Below are 18233 nucleotides of genomic sequence, written 5' to 3'. Positions count from 1 at the left end.
GCACACAATATGTCTGCATGCAATTCCTGACACTTGACACACTATCAAATCTGGGTGGTTTTAGCTGCAAGGTCAGGTTTATAGCAGCGGTTTGTGTGTTTACATTCTGTCTCGCTCTCTTTCTTCCTCTCATTTCCCGCTTTAGAAAGCTGAAGAAGTTGTGCCGTACACTCAAGGACAAAGAGGGGGCAACCGAGGAGATTGTGGAGCAGCCGGGTCGCCGCCAGCAGTGGCACCTAGACTACGACCTGGAGCCTTTTGACGGACTCACACCTGAATACATGGAGATGAGTGAGTGACACTCCACTCTGTGTAAAAGCAGAAGTAAAGCATCCTCAGGGTGAAGTGCTTTGAGAAAACATCTAGTTAATCAAATTCATCCCCTTTAGCTAGAACCGCAGGATTTGTTATCGGAGTCATGCACAGGTCTCTGGATTAGACACTCCCCAGTGTTTCAAGAAAGATGCTCAGTTATTAAAGTTTGTGATTCATTTTAATGCTCAGAATTATGAATGAACATTGAATTGGGCCAGTAGACCAAGCATTTGTTTTGCAGCTGTGTTTACAATCGGGAAAGGGCCTTCATTCGCTAGCATGTGGCTTACGGTGATACACAACTGACTGAGTGTTTATGTAAGTTGGCATGAAGGCGTCTGTAAAAGATTTGAAAGCCTAGTGGGTAAACAGCAAAGTTAAACATCTGAACACCAATGCAAACTTGAATTACTATTACTCATCCTACATTTATACAACACAATTATGCTGAGAGCTAAGACGGCGAAAGATGTTTCCTGACACGTCTGCCAAAAAAAAAAAAAAAAAAGTTTATTTTACCTTGATTTGAAAGCACTTTGTTTCGAAACAGCTCTGTTGTCAATAGTTTTTTTATTTGTTTGTTTTGCTACATAAAATTTAACGCAGGTACACAACAAGAGCTTAATTCTGTAATTATATGATCTGTGGAGTTTATTACGGTTCCCTATCGTGATTGTTGATTGAGCGGTTTGATGTAGGACCGGTTAGTCCCTGAAGTGCAGGCGAGTTACATAACTGTCTATCAGAGACCTGTGCAAGAGAAAACCTGCACCTTAGTCTTTTCTTGGAAATGTATGGATGCTTTAATCCACTGCCAAGTAAAACAGATTTTCATTTTTTTCATGTTCTTCATACAAGAAACACTTATGAGACTCTTCGAATCAAAGAAACGATTGGGGAGAAACTGAAAATAACCTCAAGTCCTTAAGTAATAACACTGGAGGGAGATCACCACCCGCACACTGTGAAAGATACTGTATTCTCAGTGAGAGCGGGGGAATGAGACCCACTCGTATGGATGTTTATGTAGGATATCCTCCAGCCTGATCTCTCTCGAAGCCATAGTTTGCATGCTGCACAGAAAAAAAGGCCATGTGTCAATCAAGCCAAATAAGGAAATGCAGTTTCCCTCTAGGCTTATGTTGCACATGTTGTTGATTGACAAATAATCAGCTTTGTGCTTGACACCCGTGCTTGTAATGTCAAATTACTGTAGAAAGACACCTGTTCCCAGAAAATCAGCACATCAAATAAGTAGTGGTTTTTCCATTGTTACTATGATTTGTGGTTATTTGATCTATAAATGTGTACACATACACTGTATAAGTCTATTTTTATTCATTTATTTATATTTATTTATTTTCAGCAATACTACAGTTTAAAAGTTTGGGGTCAATAATTATCTTTTATTTAGCAAAAATGCATTTAATTGAGATTTTATTTTGTTTAAAAATAATGTCTATTTCAAATAAATGCTGTTCTTTTGAACTTTCTATTCATTTCTGTTCATTAATCGTGATTAAAAATGACTGTTTTCAATAATGATAATAATCAGAAATGTTTCTTAAGTAGCAAATCATCATATTACAGTAAAATGATTTCTGGAGGATCATGTGACACTGAAGAATGGAGTAATGGTGCCAAAAATGTAGCTTTGCATCACTGGAATAAATTACATTTTAGAATATATTCAAATAGAAAACAGCTATTTTAAATTGTAATAATATTTCACAATTTTACAGTTTTTACTAAAATAAATGCATGAGCATAAAAGACTTCAAAAACATTAAGAAATATTACTAACGCCAAACTGTTGAATGGCTGTATAAAATCAATATTTAATCCTTAATGTCTGGTAATAGTCAGCAATTTTATAGCTCCATCAATCAAACTCAAATTTGTACTCCAAATGTCTCAGCGTGTAATCTACATGTTTGTTTGTTTTCCATATTGCAGTCATTCAGTTTGGTTTCGTGTCACTCTTTGTGGCCTCATTCCCGCTGGCTCCGCTCTTCGCTCTCTTAAACAATATCATTGAGATCCGCCTCGACGCCAAGAAGTTTGTTGCGGAGCTTCGCAGGCCAGATGCCATTAGGGCCAAAGATATCGGTGAAAACCTTGAATTAATCTTTACACTACAACTATTCACTTGGATGCTTAATCATACTCTGATCTACTAATTTAATCTCTGAACTGAAATGTTTCCTCACACAGGTATTTGGTACAACATCTTGAGCGGTTTGGGAAAGTTCTCGGTCATCATCAATGTAAGTTTCTGTTATATAACTCTGCTGCTTACCACATGTTAGTCATATACAGTAAGTCCTCTTTATGGAAAGTTAATCATATAGAGGTATTCTTAAAGACCCTAGGGTGCATCACTATTAAAGAGATCCTCTTATTGTTTTCAGAAGACTAACATGACTAAGATTCTTTAGATTTATATGCTTGGGTTCTCATTATTCATGGAAGAAATACATTTATGCCTTTTTAGCACTGTACAGATGTTCTTTCACCTGTACGGTTTGCTTCATGCATGTCTCTCCTTCTTAAGACTGAATGATAAACCTCTAGCAGATTTATTTTAATAGATGGGATGTTCCCAATATGAGAGGAGCATTCCAGTAAGCCTTATGGTAAAGACCTTTCAGTTTTTCTCTGAACTTTTATTAAGAAAGCCACATTTGCTCAGAAGCCCGACATCTTGACTCCAGCTGTGTTGTTCTTTTGGAAATCAAGTATTCGTTTAATGTTACAGCTATTAATTACCTCTCCAATCCAATTAAATGCCGCACATTACCAATGGTACCACTCTGCATGAAGATTACCTTTTAGTTTTATGTGTTCCTTGGTGGTCTGGATGAGTGTTATTTTAGTATCATTATAGTTGTTTATTAATATTTTGAATTATTTTTTTATATAAAAAAATGTTTTCATTTTAGTTAAAGTTTAAGTAATTTTTCGTGTGTTTTTTTTTGGTAAATATGCCTCTATATATTCCTGTTATGCCTATACTGTATGCCTGTTTATTCTAGTTTTAGTTATTTTTGTACATCAAGCTAAACTAAATTAAAATGAGAACTGCTGCTTTAGCAACTATAGCAACTATAACTAAAAAAAAAAAAAGTTCTATTTCTTGCTTTTACATTTTTCTCACATATTTTGATCTTTTACTGGTTCTTTTATAATTTCAGGCCTTTGTCATCTCCTTCACGTCAGATTTCATCCCTCGCTTGGTCTACCAGTACATGTACAGTGAGACGGGGACCATGCATGGCTTCATCAACCACACGCTCTCTTATTTTAACGTCAGCAACTTTAAACCTGGAACTGTGCCTTCCGTCTCCAGTCTCGGCAAAGACATTACATTCTGCAGGTTGGAAAAATGAATTATATTACTAACAATAATAAATCAACCGACTTATTGGACATCCATTTCCTGTGGTAAAATTACTGTGATGCACAGCTGCCTATTGTTTTGATAAAACATGCAACTTGGACATCTAGTTCAAAACTGAATAGTTGCAAGCAAACTGATTGTACACAGCAAAATGGTTCTTGGTAGGACAGCACACAGGCCGTAAACAAGCGTAGGACCTGTCGTTTGCACCTTATAAATCATGTCTGAAATAAACATGTCGAAGCTATTATGGTCTGAACATACTTGATCCTCTTGAACGGCGCCTGGTGAGATTGCATGTACGTATTCTTCATCAGATTTTTCCACTTCTGCATGTGGTAAACTCTGATAAGAGGGCAAAACAAATGGTTCTTTTACATCTTTACAGCATAAACACTCAACCAGCCTATCCAGTTCACCGTATTTAGTTCAACGGTAAATTACAAAGAACTGGATAACACATAGAAAGTGTAGCTCGCCAGTTTTTTTGTTGAAAGCTCAAATTAGACACAATATTTAACAAACAGACATGCATATCTGATTCTTTGGAAATCTACTGCACACTCACAAATTCCTTATGGGCTTTTTAGTGGATAGACTTCTGCAGAATCCAACTGTCATCCACCTTTTTCATGTTTTAGAGATAGCTGTAACTCTTAATGTGTTTTACAGAATCGTTCCACAGAATTCTGTGGATTTTCCTTCATAATCAGAGCAGGAAATGTGGAAGAACATGCACAGGTTCTGTGTGGGCCTAAGTAGTTTTGTAAACGTTCTTAATGTGAAAAATTGTTTTCTAATGAAGCTAGTGATAGTAATTGCATTCATCAGTTCTCTGGAAATACTATAATTATTTCCAGAGCAAACGGCGTTTAACCCTCACACTGAAGTGGAGGAAAGAGAGAGGGAGAGAAAGCTCTAGATGGGACTCCATCACCCTGAAGTGTGAGATCTCACCACCACTTTGCTTATCTCGGGTGGCCTTCACAACACAGATCCGAAGCATGTCAAGAAAAGTGCTTTTATCAGAACCTGTCTGCTTTTTCTGCTCCAAGCAGTTGAGAATGAGATTACGCTCGTTTGTAGCAACTCAGACCAAAGAGAAGTGGCAATCTGATGTCTGGGTTCCTTTGACCCTCAGTCTGTTTGTTAAGAGGACAGATAGATGGAGAGGGAGCAAGAGGGCAAGCTTGTCAGTTGTTTAAAATAGGGTCGAGGAACAAATCAGGCCCATGTTTTTACTGCACCATATTTGCCCTTTCTGGACTTGTATAACCAAACATGGACTTCACCCCAGAGACCATGTCTTCAGATGAACATATCTGACTGTCTGAAGAAATTAAAACCAGCCTGACACATTCCACATAGATTACTTTATAGTGGGTTATTAAGGTCTCAGAGTTTACTTTTCGTTATATAATAGAGGAAATCAAAACTTCTGGGAATAGCCTGTTTTAATGAATTAAGTCTGCAGGATATGATCAAAATATGCTCAGTTTTCAATCATCATGAGCAAGATTGTCTCCTCCTACTATAAATATATGTTCATTCTATAAGTTAGAGTATATTTCATGTCCATTTGATGAAATTGATCATGATTGATGATTTTTTTGTTCTAACAATTTTCTTCAGAAATATTGTATACTTAAATCCACCAAGAGATTTACTATAATCTCACATACATATTTTGTGTTTTTCAGTTTTCTTGAAATTGCCTTTATGCCCCTTAAATTACAGTTGTTGCAATGACCACTTTTTGAATTGAAAAGTTCAAAATAATCAATAAAAATGTTAAAGTCAAGACTATCTATATTAAAATTCTTTCTATAATCTGACGGAAATGGGCTTCCATACCAAACAACCCCTCTGAAAATGTGATGTCATTTTCTTTAGTGATATTTTGAACACATTATGGTATTTTTTTTTTATATATTTGATCTCACATATTGTCATGACATTGGACATGGAGTATATTAATTGTTCATTGGGTAAATTGTTATGGTTTGCAAATAAATATTAAAATTAGAGGTTAACCATGGTCAAGAAAATAACATTTGGTTGGCCAAATGAAGCCTGCCATTGAAATAATGAGTTCCACTGGTGAAATTGTCAACTATGTTACCTGTCAGCACACACAGTATGTCTGCAAAATAGCTGACAGATTCAACACCAGGGAAAAGATACGTTTCATTGCGATAACAAAATGGTGTTTAATGATTAAGCCTTGCAACTAGGAGATACATTACACTAGTAAAATAATCCAACTGAAACCAATGGTAATTATATTGAGAAAGCACATTGTTTTTTCCTGGTAGGAAATGCACCCTTATACTGTATACAGCATGAAATCACTGCATCCCAACAGGAAATCTACAAAATCTACAAAGTAGTTGTTAAAATAAAAAACAAAGATGTGATTCCTTCTTTTGTACTATGAATTTAATGCTGTTGTTTTGTTTTGCCCTTTGTAGCCATTTGTAGCCCATGTGTTTATTTTTATTTTCAACCAGCAAATGATCCACACTGAGACGAAATAGCTTTAAATAACTTGGGATGTCTGTTTTTTTCTTCTTCATTTTAGGTACAAGGACTACAGAGAACCACCATGGTCGAGTGAGCCTTACCAGTTCTCCAAACAGTACTGGTCAATTCTTGCGGCTCGGTTAGGTTTCGTCATACTGTTTCAGGTACAAGCTACTTATTTTACCATTATCCCCAATCTAAAAGGCTAAAATATAATAGTTTTACGCCTAATGAATGCCAGAAAGGGACTATGAATGGAGGAACATAAATGTTCATCTTTTTTCAGTCTAAACCAAACAAATGAAAAAGCCACACAAAAGCTAGCTCAGCAACGTGGAGCTTCAACCACATCAAAATGATGCAGTCTTTGCACTTTTGGATTAATAGTCTTTATGCTGGTCAAAATAATTGCTGTAACTCAGTAGAAATGTCCTACTGTCAGCAGCTGTGGGTGGAAACTAATTCTATTGAAATTAATTAAACAGCAAACCAAACTGTAAAAGTAATAGTTACCATTACTTGAAAAATTTAATTTCATTCCAAGTGTCGTTCCAGAATGACAGTTCATCGTGAACGTCTGTGAAGCTCTTAAAAAGGACAAGAAAAATGTGCTTTTCAATCAATAATGTCTTAAATTCAGGATTTTCCTCACACAAAGCTTATGTGTGGCTTCAAACGACATACTGTTAAAAAGTTTGGGGGGCAGCTAAATGTATTTTTTTAAAGAAAATTGATACTTTTATTTAGCAAGGGTGCGTTAAATTAATCATTTATATTTCTAACAAAAATCTTGAAAAAATACACCAACATTTACAGATTTACAGAATACAGTTTTCAAAATTGCTAAATAATACGAAAGGTTTCTTGAGGAGCAAATCAGCATATACACATGATTTCTGCTGAAAATTCAGCTTTGCATCACAGAAATAAATTACATTTTAAAAATATTTTCAAATATAAAACAGTTCATTGCAATTGTAATAATATTTTAAAATGAACTATTTTTGGTCAAATAATTGCAGACTTGGTGAGCATAAGAGATTAAAAAATCTTGCCGACCCTAAACATTTGAACTGTGGATTGCATATTATATATATACTATATATATTTCCTTTCACTGGCAGAGCACCAATACCTGAAATGCTACCTGGTGTGTAAAAGATCCTCCATCTATTGTATGGAAATATATGTTTTCATCACAGCCACTGATGTATATTATCTCCTGCGCCCCACCGGTTGAAGCGTATGCGAAAATATGTGTACTCATACATCTCCCACTCCTCCAGAACCTGGTAATAACCATGAGCATGCTGGTGGCCTGGGTGATCCCCGACGTGCCCAAAAACATCAGCGAGCAGCTGAAGAAGGAGAAGACTCTTCTGGTGGATGTCTTCCTGAATGAAGAAAAGGAGAAGTTGCAGCTGATCCAGAGCTTGTTCTCCAGAGATCTGACACAAGAACAGCAGGAAGAGCTGAAGGTGTCCGATCAGACCTCACTGCCTCTTCAGCAAACCCAACCCGGACCGCTACCTCCCACCTCGTCCCCGGCTCCTCGCACCCGACCCCGAGCCGCAAGCTTCAGCCAGTTCACCCGCCAGATGTCCATGTCTCCCCAAAGCAACATCACCCAACACACGGCCGTGTGAGGGAAGTCGGGTGAGAGAAGATGAGTCTTGAGTGCATTTCTCAGTGCCTGAGTGCTGGATTGTAAGGATTTGCTGAAGTTTGAGGCTCTGAGTTTTGGGAATAATCAGGTGACCTCGATCCTATGTTCCTGTTTTTTTGTACTAGAGAATGAGGGGTCACTCCTTTTGGTCACTGAACTGTAGTCTGAATGTCCGTCTTGCAGGCTCCACATCTGGTTTTTAAACCCTCAGATGTTCCTATACCATTTTGAGGCGCGTCTGCACGCAAACTTGAGCTTCAGTAGGTCCGCTTGCAGATGCAATCATTCCACATGCACTGACGTTCACTGGAACACAAGCAGGATCCTCTCAAATGCACATTTTTTCTCCATGATCTGCTCTTGAGAGAGGATGTTTGTCGGCACAAACTCATAAAGAGCAGCACGCATTTGGTGATGTTGCGCAATCTGTATATGCTGTCCAAATGCAAACTGCTTTGCACATTGTCCACAAGATGTAGCATATAATGGCAAGTAATCTTTCATCTTCTCAGGTAACAGCGTCACTAGGCTGTATTAGTTCTCATCAATATGGGTTAATAAAGACTATGATGCGTATAAGTAAATTAAGGTTCAAAGAACACAATTTCAATGTGATACTGCGACGTATTCTGTGAAACATGTGGCGTTTTGTCTTTTTAATGATCCAGGCCGTAATGTTACACATTAAGGCAATATGTAATTAAACTCACATTTGTCAGTCCATGTATTTATGCTATGCCTCCTTGTGATAAAATGCAGGGCTGTAGATTCAGATTGCACAGCATTTGCTGTATTTATGATTGTGGAGCAGCTGGTCTTTTTGTGCCATGTCAAATATAATCCTCACATGAATTTGCCGTCACCGGTTTGGGAAGGTTGAGCGGGGGTTACTGTCATCCAGGGAGGAATCATGGATGGATGTTGTGTGCCAACATCTGGCCATCAAGTCATCATTCACCATGCCTCATAGGACTTAATATTCATGCAAGAAGAATAAATATTTATTCCCTATTATGCGCAAGTGGATTTTCTTTCTTGTCCTCAAGGCATTGTGCTACAAGTCCCATGGGGTCAATTCACTTGAGTTTTCGACTTCTAGCAACGCACAGGTTGTTTGTTAGACTGTAATACCCTGATGATTGCAACAAAAGCTTGACAAAGCCTACTTTACCCAGTAGACGCTGCTCCTCTGTTCGCTTTTCCTGCTTTACTAGTTCAGGATTTTGATCTTTGTGTGCTTTCGCCCCAGAGCCACATTTGATTTATCCCTGGGGTCTGGACTACACAATTTGAGAGGATTACAATCTTGGCAGATACCATGAAGTCTGTCCTATGTGCTTTATAGCTTCATTACACAACCAGGCTGAACAAGGGTAAAAGTACACATAAATATTTATATTTCCCAAAGATTAAAAAGCATACGATGTGGGTAAAAGGTAAGCAGCTCAAGTCTAAAGAATTGGCTCCATGCAACTAAATAGCTCAGCTGGAATGTCTAGCCCATATGATGGGAATATGTAAAGTTGAGGCATGTTGTGTCACCCTGTTTGGCCTCTACAGACGTGATATAAGTCGCTGTACCGTTGATATGAAAGAGGTTGATTGATGATTGATGATTACTTTATTACGCAAGTGTCAATTATCAGCTTTTAATAGGTAACTGATACGACTGATCACTTAAACATATATAATCAAAATACAGTATATAATCTATATTATGCATTTTATAATAAGAAAAAAAATCACAATGCATATCAGAGGACTGAACACTTTGCAAATATATGTATTATTATTGTAATTTATTATACTACCTAAAATGACTTTCAATAAACTGAAAAAAATTGAAAGAGATTTGATAACGGCAGTCAGAAGAGAGAACGATTTTCCCATCCCTCCCATAGACGCTGCATTAGAAACACCCTCGCATTAGCGTTAACTGTTTTTTTGTAATTTGATGCAAAGGTGATATAATACAAAGAATAGTGTTATAAATGTACATACATTTAAAAACATTTATGATGCTGATGACCGTTAACCGCGTCATCACAGTCTTGTGGAAAGGGACCATGGTAATAGTTTACAAAAGTTTCCACTACATTAGTTAACATGAAACATCAATTAAATATAGAAATAATAATTAAAAATAGTTCATGTTTATTTTTACATTTACAAATACATTATTAAAATCTAAAGTTCTAAATATTATAACATTATTAATTAAATAATTGAAAGAATAATTAATAAAAAACATAAATAAATACAGTATCAAATTGTTCATTGTTAGTAAATATTAGATGATGCATTAACTAACGTTTTTGTATAGTGTTACCATAACATATGATGTATGCTCCAAACTGAACAAACAACAGATAGAGACATACTAACCAAAGACAAACTGGCAAAAATAAATAACCAACATCGACTCTTTGTACAAATATCCGATTATGAATAACATTCAAAGTTGATGTAATACTCTTGCCTTCATCGAACAAAAAAGCTGAAATTAACTTCCTGTAAATGAATTAAACTGGTGAAAATAGATTCTTGTGTAAGGTTTAAGAAGGGTTTTCAAGTGTCCTCAGAAAACACCATATCCTCTTACACAATCACAATCTAACCTGCTGCACGATGTGGGCCTGAAATGTCTCATTTTTACATAATCTTCTCCAAAGCCTTTCATCATCACACACAGCAATACAATTGCAGGGACAGATTTACCTGGATTTGTTCCCTGTGTCTTACAGATTGGTAAGCAAGTGTTTTTCATATTGGTTAGGCATAACATCTGCCTACATGGAGTAGTATAATCTAGTATACATAAGTTACATTATTTGCTATTGATATTGATTTTGCTGTTGTGATGGACTGTGAAGACACACAATGCTGTGCTGGTGCATGCTGGGAGTTCGATATCAGAGATTCTGGTTTGTGAATTAAACATCTGCACATGCAGATGAGCAAAGGACCTGGAATGAGATCCGTGACACAAACCTGAATCTCTCTCTCCCACAGGGCGTTCCTAGGGTGAGATGACACACGGGGCGTGTCAGTGCATTGTTAATGTGAGAAGGATTTTGATAAGCCTCACTAAACTATCAGAGGACACAAATTTCACACTTTTAATTATTATTTGCATGCACATTTCCATTGTCATTATATTGTGTTTTCTTTGTACAATTTTGCAATTTACAACATGTAATTTTTGTGCAGGGTGCATATTTTTACGTTTCAAGACTTTATATTTAGATGGTTTATACAGTAGTTTAACATAACACAGTGTCTAAAAGCAGAAAAGAGGCACTGGGGGTTGCATTCAGGTTCACTTCTCTTAAATGGCCTAATGCACTGGCTTTTATCTGGAGTGGTTACACAGCAGGCTTTCACATGGTTTCAGGTGTTAGCTACACTTTAAGATCACACCATTGTGCCTTTCCACTGAAGCTCTGCCAAAGGCACATTTCCGTAGTCAGCTCGACTAAACCTTTAGATGACCCCATGTGTGACTGATAGCCATTCATTTACTGTCTTTCTTCTTTTCTCAGTATAAGGCTGTGTTCAGAATGGAATACTAGCTTACTACTACTAGCTTATGAAATACCGTAAGAACAGTTTTTTCTAAAACAGGACACAGTATGCAACCATAATCATTTCAAACAATGGACCGTTGCTGTCACATGACGTGATTATATTCCATGTGATCCAGTTCATATCTTGCAATTATAAATTTATAAGGAGCTGAGGACAACTGATTATTACAAAAATATAAAATGCAACTATTACAAAATATAAATGCTCACTGATGCTCCAGAACGAGACATGAGGTATTAAGAGCCAGGGGTGTTAACGTTTGAACAGAATGAAGATGTGTAAAAAATTTTTTTTATTATTTTGCCTAAATATCATTTTGTATAATTTTTCATTTTGTAATGCCCTTTAGAAGCATTAAATTAAATTAAACTGACTTAAAAAAGCTGAAAGTTTAATCTCATACAGTAACTTTTAGAAAAGTTGAAATTGCGTTACTTTTTTTAAGAGTTAAAAGTCATGTAAAACACAGGTTGGCATGACTTATCATACATTTTCTTTTTCTTTTCTTTTTCTTTTTTTACATGTGCATGCAAATGCATACAGATTTGTGCTTCATAAATCTTGTTTTCTCCTGCTAGCTAATTGGTAATACCTATTTTCACTTAAATGCATTTTCATGCAGGTAATGCTTGGCTGTGTTCCTGCTTGCTGCTGTTGTTATTGTTTTAAAATGCATATTCTTGTGCTCGCTTTGCTTATATTCCTTATTATTCACTCCTTGCATCACAACTTGTTAAACATCAAACATTTTTATTTATTTATTTTTTTTTTTGCTGCATTTAGGAACTGACAAATCCTGACAAATCCAGTTTTGTACTTAAAAAAAATAAAGAGTAAGTTCACTTTAGACTGAGGTGCTAAATTTCAGAAGACCCCTGATTGTGGCTGCAGGACCAGCTTTCAGCAAACACTGAATCAGTCTATTCGAATTTGAGAACAAGCAATCTCATTGGCTGGAGAATCAGCAGCAGAGGCCAATCAGCTTGTGCATCTCGTGAATGATGTGAATGCATGTAGAGTACTTATCAGTCTGTGCCATAAATTAATAAAGATGTATATATATATATATATTCTTCTTCTATTCTTTATTCATTTTCAATTCTTTTTTATTACAGGATTGTAAGTGCATGCATTTTTAATTTTAATTAATTTGTGTGAAATCTATTGGGAGATCAAATAATGACTGGTGTTTTTATGGTTTATTCCCACACTGCGGTTGATCAATGACTTTCATTACCAGGAAGGTCAATGCTCTGTGGCAAAATATTTGCAAACTAAGTAGGTCTATAGATAGTGCTTTAATGTGCTAAGTAAACAAGTTTAGAGAGGATGGGTGGTAAAGCTGGCAGGGAATGCAAAGGGAAAATTACTCTTGGATGGATGTTTCATTTCAGTTGGAATGCTGCAGTATGTTGAGATGAATTTCCTAGAACTATTTACTGGAGTGCATGTTTTGGAAAAGATTCCAGTATGTATTGCAGTGTGTATTAAGTGTAGATGATGAATCAAAGCTGTCCAGCGTAGTTACACATACTCAGTGTGCTTGTCATGAAATAAACACAGCAGAGCACATTGAGGTGATGTAGAGCTGCGGTGTGCAGAAGGTAATTCTGGGATGTGAGGATGTGTGACTGTGACACTGGAGACTGTGGCATTTTATTCCTGCCCTCAAGGGTCAGGCATGCTGTAACATGATTCTGCTGTTCTGCCTTAATGCTAGACCTGTACCACTGGAGCCACCTGTTTCTTTCTCTTTCGTCCTTTCTTTTGCGTTCTCCTTTCTCATCTGTCTCTCTTCATCACCACCTTTTGTGCTGGAGATCACCAAAGATGCATTAAAGACACTGAAAGGCATGAGAATTAATTGGTTCTTGTTCTCTTTTTAATCTGAGCTCGTCTGTTTGTCTCACTCTTTACCTCAGGTCTCTCTCCTCGCCGCAGAGTCATGCGATTTATTGTCTATTTATACTCATATGCTGCAATTTTACAGTGAAACATCAGCCATGTGACATACATTACGTACATTGTTAGATGTGATTTAGTTGCCATAGTCAGTGAGTTTATTTAATCATTTTGATCACTGAACTCACTCTTTTCTAACTCACTCCAGTTAGTGCCTTTAAAGAAGATATTTCACTCATGTTATTTTAAAAATACTTTTTGCTTCGGGTTTAAATATTAACACATCTTTTAGAGATATATGATCAATGCATCACAATATATATCGTTTATGGCTTTGATAGCATTGATACCAAGGAATAGTTCACCCAAAAAAGAAAATTTGTTGAAAAGGCAATCCAAGATGTAGATGAGCTTGTTTCAAATTTAGAGAAATTTTGCCACTTGCATTCACTGCAGAGGATCCATTGGTGAGCAAGTAATGTAATGCTGAATTTCTCTAAATCGTTCTGATGAAGATCAAACTCATTTACATCTCGGATGGCCTTTAAATGTTTCAACTGGAGTTTAATAGTTAAATTATTTAGTAGTAAACACAGTTACAGTCATATCAGACGGTGCTTGACGGATTCATTGGCAGAACCCAAATCCTGAAGCACAACTGTTTTCTGAAAGTCCTGGAAATGAAAACAGAGATGCATTAATGTCTGTGATTATTACCGAAGTAAGTGAACTTCCTAAACCTGATGGTTTGTCTTGCGGTATGTCAGCTTCCATGAACCATTTTCTCCTCAAGTCAATGTGTTGCAAAAATGTTTGTTTTCAAACTTGGAATTTTAATAATATGTTATGAAAATTTAATGTGCATTTTTTTGGTGGCTGTAGATGTAATCTGTCCTTGTCAATTGCTGTGTGTCAGGCAGGTATGGTATTGGTTAGCATACTTCACATTAGATACATTCAACATCTGGCCACATTCAGTCATACTGCTTTTGGGCCTCACATCTGTACCTGGGAACAATAGTAGGGCTTCTATATATGTGTGTCGGTGTATCAGCATGTGTGTCCGGTCAAACCTCACTCTAAATTCCCGTAGTCTGTCTAGTTTTGCACGGATGGCGTAGCATTGGACCTGCTCTGTTAATATAATATTCAATTAACCTTTGTTATGATTGGTTAACTTCTCAACCTTAATTGGGGTGTTCCATGTTGCTAATTACTAATCAGTCATAAATATGTTAATCTGGTTATATGTTAACATGAACATGTTTATAATTTCAATATCCTGATGGTTTCTTAATGATTCTTAAGAACTATAGTGACATATGGACTATATAATACACTGCCCTGCATCATATTTGCTGAATGAAATTCAATACTTCTAATTTTAGGGTGCTAATTTTAAAATAGTGCTTGTTCTTTTGTAGCATTTTAACTTATTGTCAACCATTTGTAAGGTGAAGAAGTCTTGTGCTATCGCTTAATCACTGGAAAACTGCCACAAAGACATGATATGTATTTTCCTCTGAGCCAGATTACAAATATTTGTTAAATTCTCAGCTGATTTGTACATGTGTGAAAAATTCTGAAGACAGTTTTATGTCTAATGATTTCAAGGTTAGAATTATGGCCAGTGACAAAAAAAAAAAAAAAAATCCAATCATTACCCAGATGTTTTCTGTGGGTTTTTTGTACTACGACAGAAAATTACAGATTTTTCAAAAAATCTTATTTTGCGTTCTTTGAAATTAAATGCATTGTATATACGTGTGTGTGTGTGTGTGTGTGTGTGTGTGTGTGTGTGTGTGTGTGAAATGTAAATCTTCATTGTTATTATGTGGAAAAACTTGATGGAAAATTGTTACTGATATTTTTAAACTCAGGGTTCAAAATATGAGTTCAAAGGGGGGTTAGCATCATCAAATTAAGTAATTCTAGACCTAGAAGTTTTTCTTTTATTTTTTGCATTAAAAATGCATAACAGATCTCAAATTATAAACTTGGTTTGAAATTCAGCAGAAATAACGCAGCTATTTATTTCCAAATCATATAATGTTATTTGACACTCCTTATTGCTAAGAAATAAGCCTGTGTGTCTGAAGGCTGATCTGGTGAGGCAGACACTGATGTAGGGCTGAAAGAATGAGGCTGGGCTTGACCTCTGACCTATGCATGCTCCACCAGATATTCTGTGGGTGCTACTTCCTGTCTCTAAAGTGATAATCGCAGCTATAGCCATGGCAGTAAACTACATACGTGGCTGTACTCGACATGTGGAAGACGTTGAAATCCATCACCTTCTATTCATACTAATAAGAGAAAAAACAGACTGTAACACCTCTTCCCTCAGAGGATTGAAACAGTCACAGACTGCTCTCTCCCAGTAACACACACTCACAAACACACAGAGGATGGGGTTATCTGATGAGATCTGTGGTTTGGAGGATGTAGGTTATGAATGATAACAGGATCAAATAGTATGCACATGGGAAACTAGAGTAAGCACTTCTCCCTGACCCTCCTGTACATTAATCAGAGGACGGACACAGTGCAAACCTGGAAAGTCCCCGGGAGACTTCGAGCAGCTGGAGAGGAAGGAAGTGAGAGTGGTGGACTCTCCATTTGTAGCATTTAGGAATTAAAAACGCAGAGCTCAAGGCTATTAGAGCGTCTTGACTAAGAAAGGAAGAGCAATTAGACTTTTTGGAACTTCATCCCATTGGGGTTTCTTCTTAAACGAGCGCTGAGCTAGGCGTTGCAGGATTTCCTCAAGCTGCTGAATTTATGATAACAGCCAAGTGGACAACAACAACACAGCTGTCCTTCAGTGATCTCAAACTTGGCCATTAGACTTAGACTCTACTGGCAGCAGACCATGCGTAGCTGGGGGTTCATCAACTTACACAAATACACTCCCTGAGCATCCTACTAACACTTAAACAGTAGCACGTGCTTTCAACCATCACATCTTGCATGCAAAGTCTTAGTTCTGTCAGGACCAGTATCTTCAAGGCCAAGGATGATTGTACAGTTAGCATACAGTTTACAGGATTGGCAGTATGGTGCTGTTCTGGGCAAAAACTCCCTGCTCATCCACGCAGCAGCAGGGAGAGCAGTGATAACCCCCTTAATGTAAACAGAACCAACATATATGTAGCAGATATCATTAATGTTACTGAAACAGCATAATTTAGGATAAAGTAGTCTGATTTAACAAGGAATATCAGAAGGCCAAGTCCTGACTGTGCAGGAAAAGAGGAGCTGGGGATGAAGGAGGATAATTACTGTAGCTCCTCAGCAAAACTATAAAGCTGCTGAATAATACGCGGTACATAGTTGAATAAAGGGTAGGTTAAAATTAGGAACAGGTTTGAAGGAAGATGATTTCCTTATTTACCAAAGCTTGCAAGTTTTGTGGCTTTAGTATTTAGAAAAATATTCAGTGTTTTTATTTATTTATTTATTTATTACATTTGTTTGTTTAGCATTAGAGTTCATTTAAAGGTACCTACATCATTTCATTAGCTCTGTACTTGTACTAAGCATGTTGACAATAAAGTTGAATCTAATCTAATCTATTCTAATCTAATTATAAGCAATATTTGCAGTACATAATTTCAAGTATAGGCTTTGAATATGGTTTTTGTGAGATTAGCTAGTCGTGAGTCACTTAGTTAAATGAAAAGTAGATGTTGACAAGCTGAGCTGTTTATTCCCCTTTGTGTTTCCACCCGAAATAATCAGTATTAGTTTTGGATGGATGCAAATTGGACATGTTCCACAGATTTTTCCCAGTGTTTTCTTTACAAATGTTCCTAGAGTCTGGTGCCAAGATGTTTTGCACACATACTGTGTATTTTTGTTGAATGATCTATTTACCACACTCCTAAATACTAAATGAAAACATGCATACTCTGTGACATGTCAATCAGATGGTTATTGGTCCAGTGGACCAGACTACCAAAGTCCTGTTTTTAAAAATATATTTATATTTTGAGATGATTGCATTAGTATGTTTACCTGCGTAACATGCAATACAGAGGTCACTGCATGTGCAGCCAAAGTTAGGAACAAGACATAATGCAATCAAGCACAATTAGCCTGACAATGTAAGTCTGATGAGGCAGGTCTGTCGTCCCTGGACAGACTCAGGCTGTGTGTGGTGGAGACAGCAGTGATAACACTGCAGTGACTTCTTGATGTTAGTCAACATATCTTCTGATGCTCCTCTATCCACTGTTGCTTTTCTGACTCCAACTGCTCAAGTTCCTGTCGACGGTGGATCTAGTGGAACAGAGAAACGAGCTGACATGTGCAATGAAAGCTGGTATGCATTAATAAACATAGACTTGTAGGTTTATGAGATGGAAAGTAGTTAACAACTTTACCCTTTCTTCTTGCTTCTCCTGACATTCTCTCTCCACACATGTGCTCTCCTTCACAATCTCATCCTGCTTCTCAAGACTGTTTAAGATGTAATCTTCTTCTTGTGGTAAGTAAGATAATTTGCAGTTAAATTTAGCAGTTTTGTCAAAGGTCTGTTTTAAAAGAATCTGTCATGTCTGTCAATCATATCCTCATAGACAAATCATGCATGAAAAAGCTGCAATAGAAACATAAATCCTTAGACATGGGACCTCTTTGCATGAGCCATCTTAAAAAAAATTATTTAATTGAAAAAGTTAATTTTGTATCATGTGCACTCCAAAAAAGTTTTGTTAAAACCATCCGCTCGTTTTCAAGGCTTCTTAAACACAATTACTGCACAAACATAAGCAGGAATGCTAGTTTATGTGCTTCTGTCCCCTGCTTTAATATAATTGCATAATTTTGTGAAATTCA

At 36.7% G+C, this 18233-nt stretch overlaps 1 protein-coding gene across 5 annotated transcripts in view; it reads left to right on the top strand.

The window, feature by feature from the left end:
* Positions 1 to 8915, top strand: part of LOC132098683 (anoctamin-1-like) — a 67896-nt gene extending 58981 nt beyond the window's left edge. For all 5 annotated transcript variants that reach the window (XM_059504810.1, XM_059504807.1, XM_059504808.1 and 2 more), the window contains 6 exons: positions 146 to 291; positions 2272 to 2424; positions 2530 to 2582; positions 3510 to 3691; positions 6297 to 6402; positions 7525 to 8915. In XM_059504810.1, coding sequence (XP_059360793.1) covers positions 146 to 291; positions 2272 to 2424; positions 2530 to 2582; positions 3510 to 3691; positions 6297 to 6402; positions 7525 to 7884 — 1000 coding nt within the window. In that variant the 3' untranslated portion in view covers positions 7885 to 8915. The remainder of the gene's footprint in view (positions 1 to 145; positions 292 to 2271; positions 2425 to 2529; positions 2583 to 3509; positions 3692 to 6296; positions 6403 to 7524) is intronic.
* Positions 8916 to 18233: the final 9318 nt, after the last annotated feature.

The sequence above is a fragment of the Carassius carassius genome, chromosome 22, assembly GCF_963082965.1.
Source record: "Carassius carassius chromosome 22, fCarCar2.1, whole genome shotgun sequence".
NCBI lineage: Eukaryota > Metazoa > Chordata > Actinopteri > Cypriniformes > Cyprinidae > Carassius > Carassius carassius.
The sequence above is the reverse complement of the archived record's forward strand: the minus strand, read 5'-3'. Positions and strand labels throughout refer to the sequence as shown.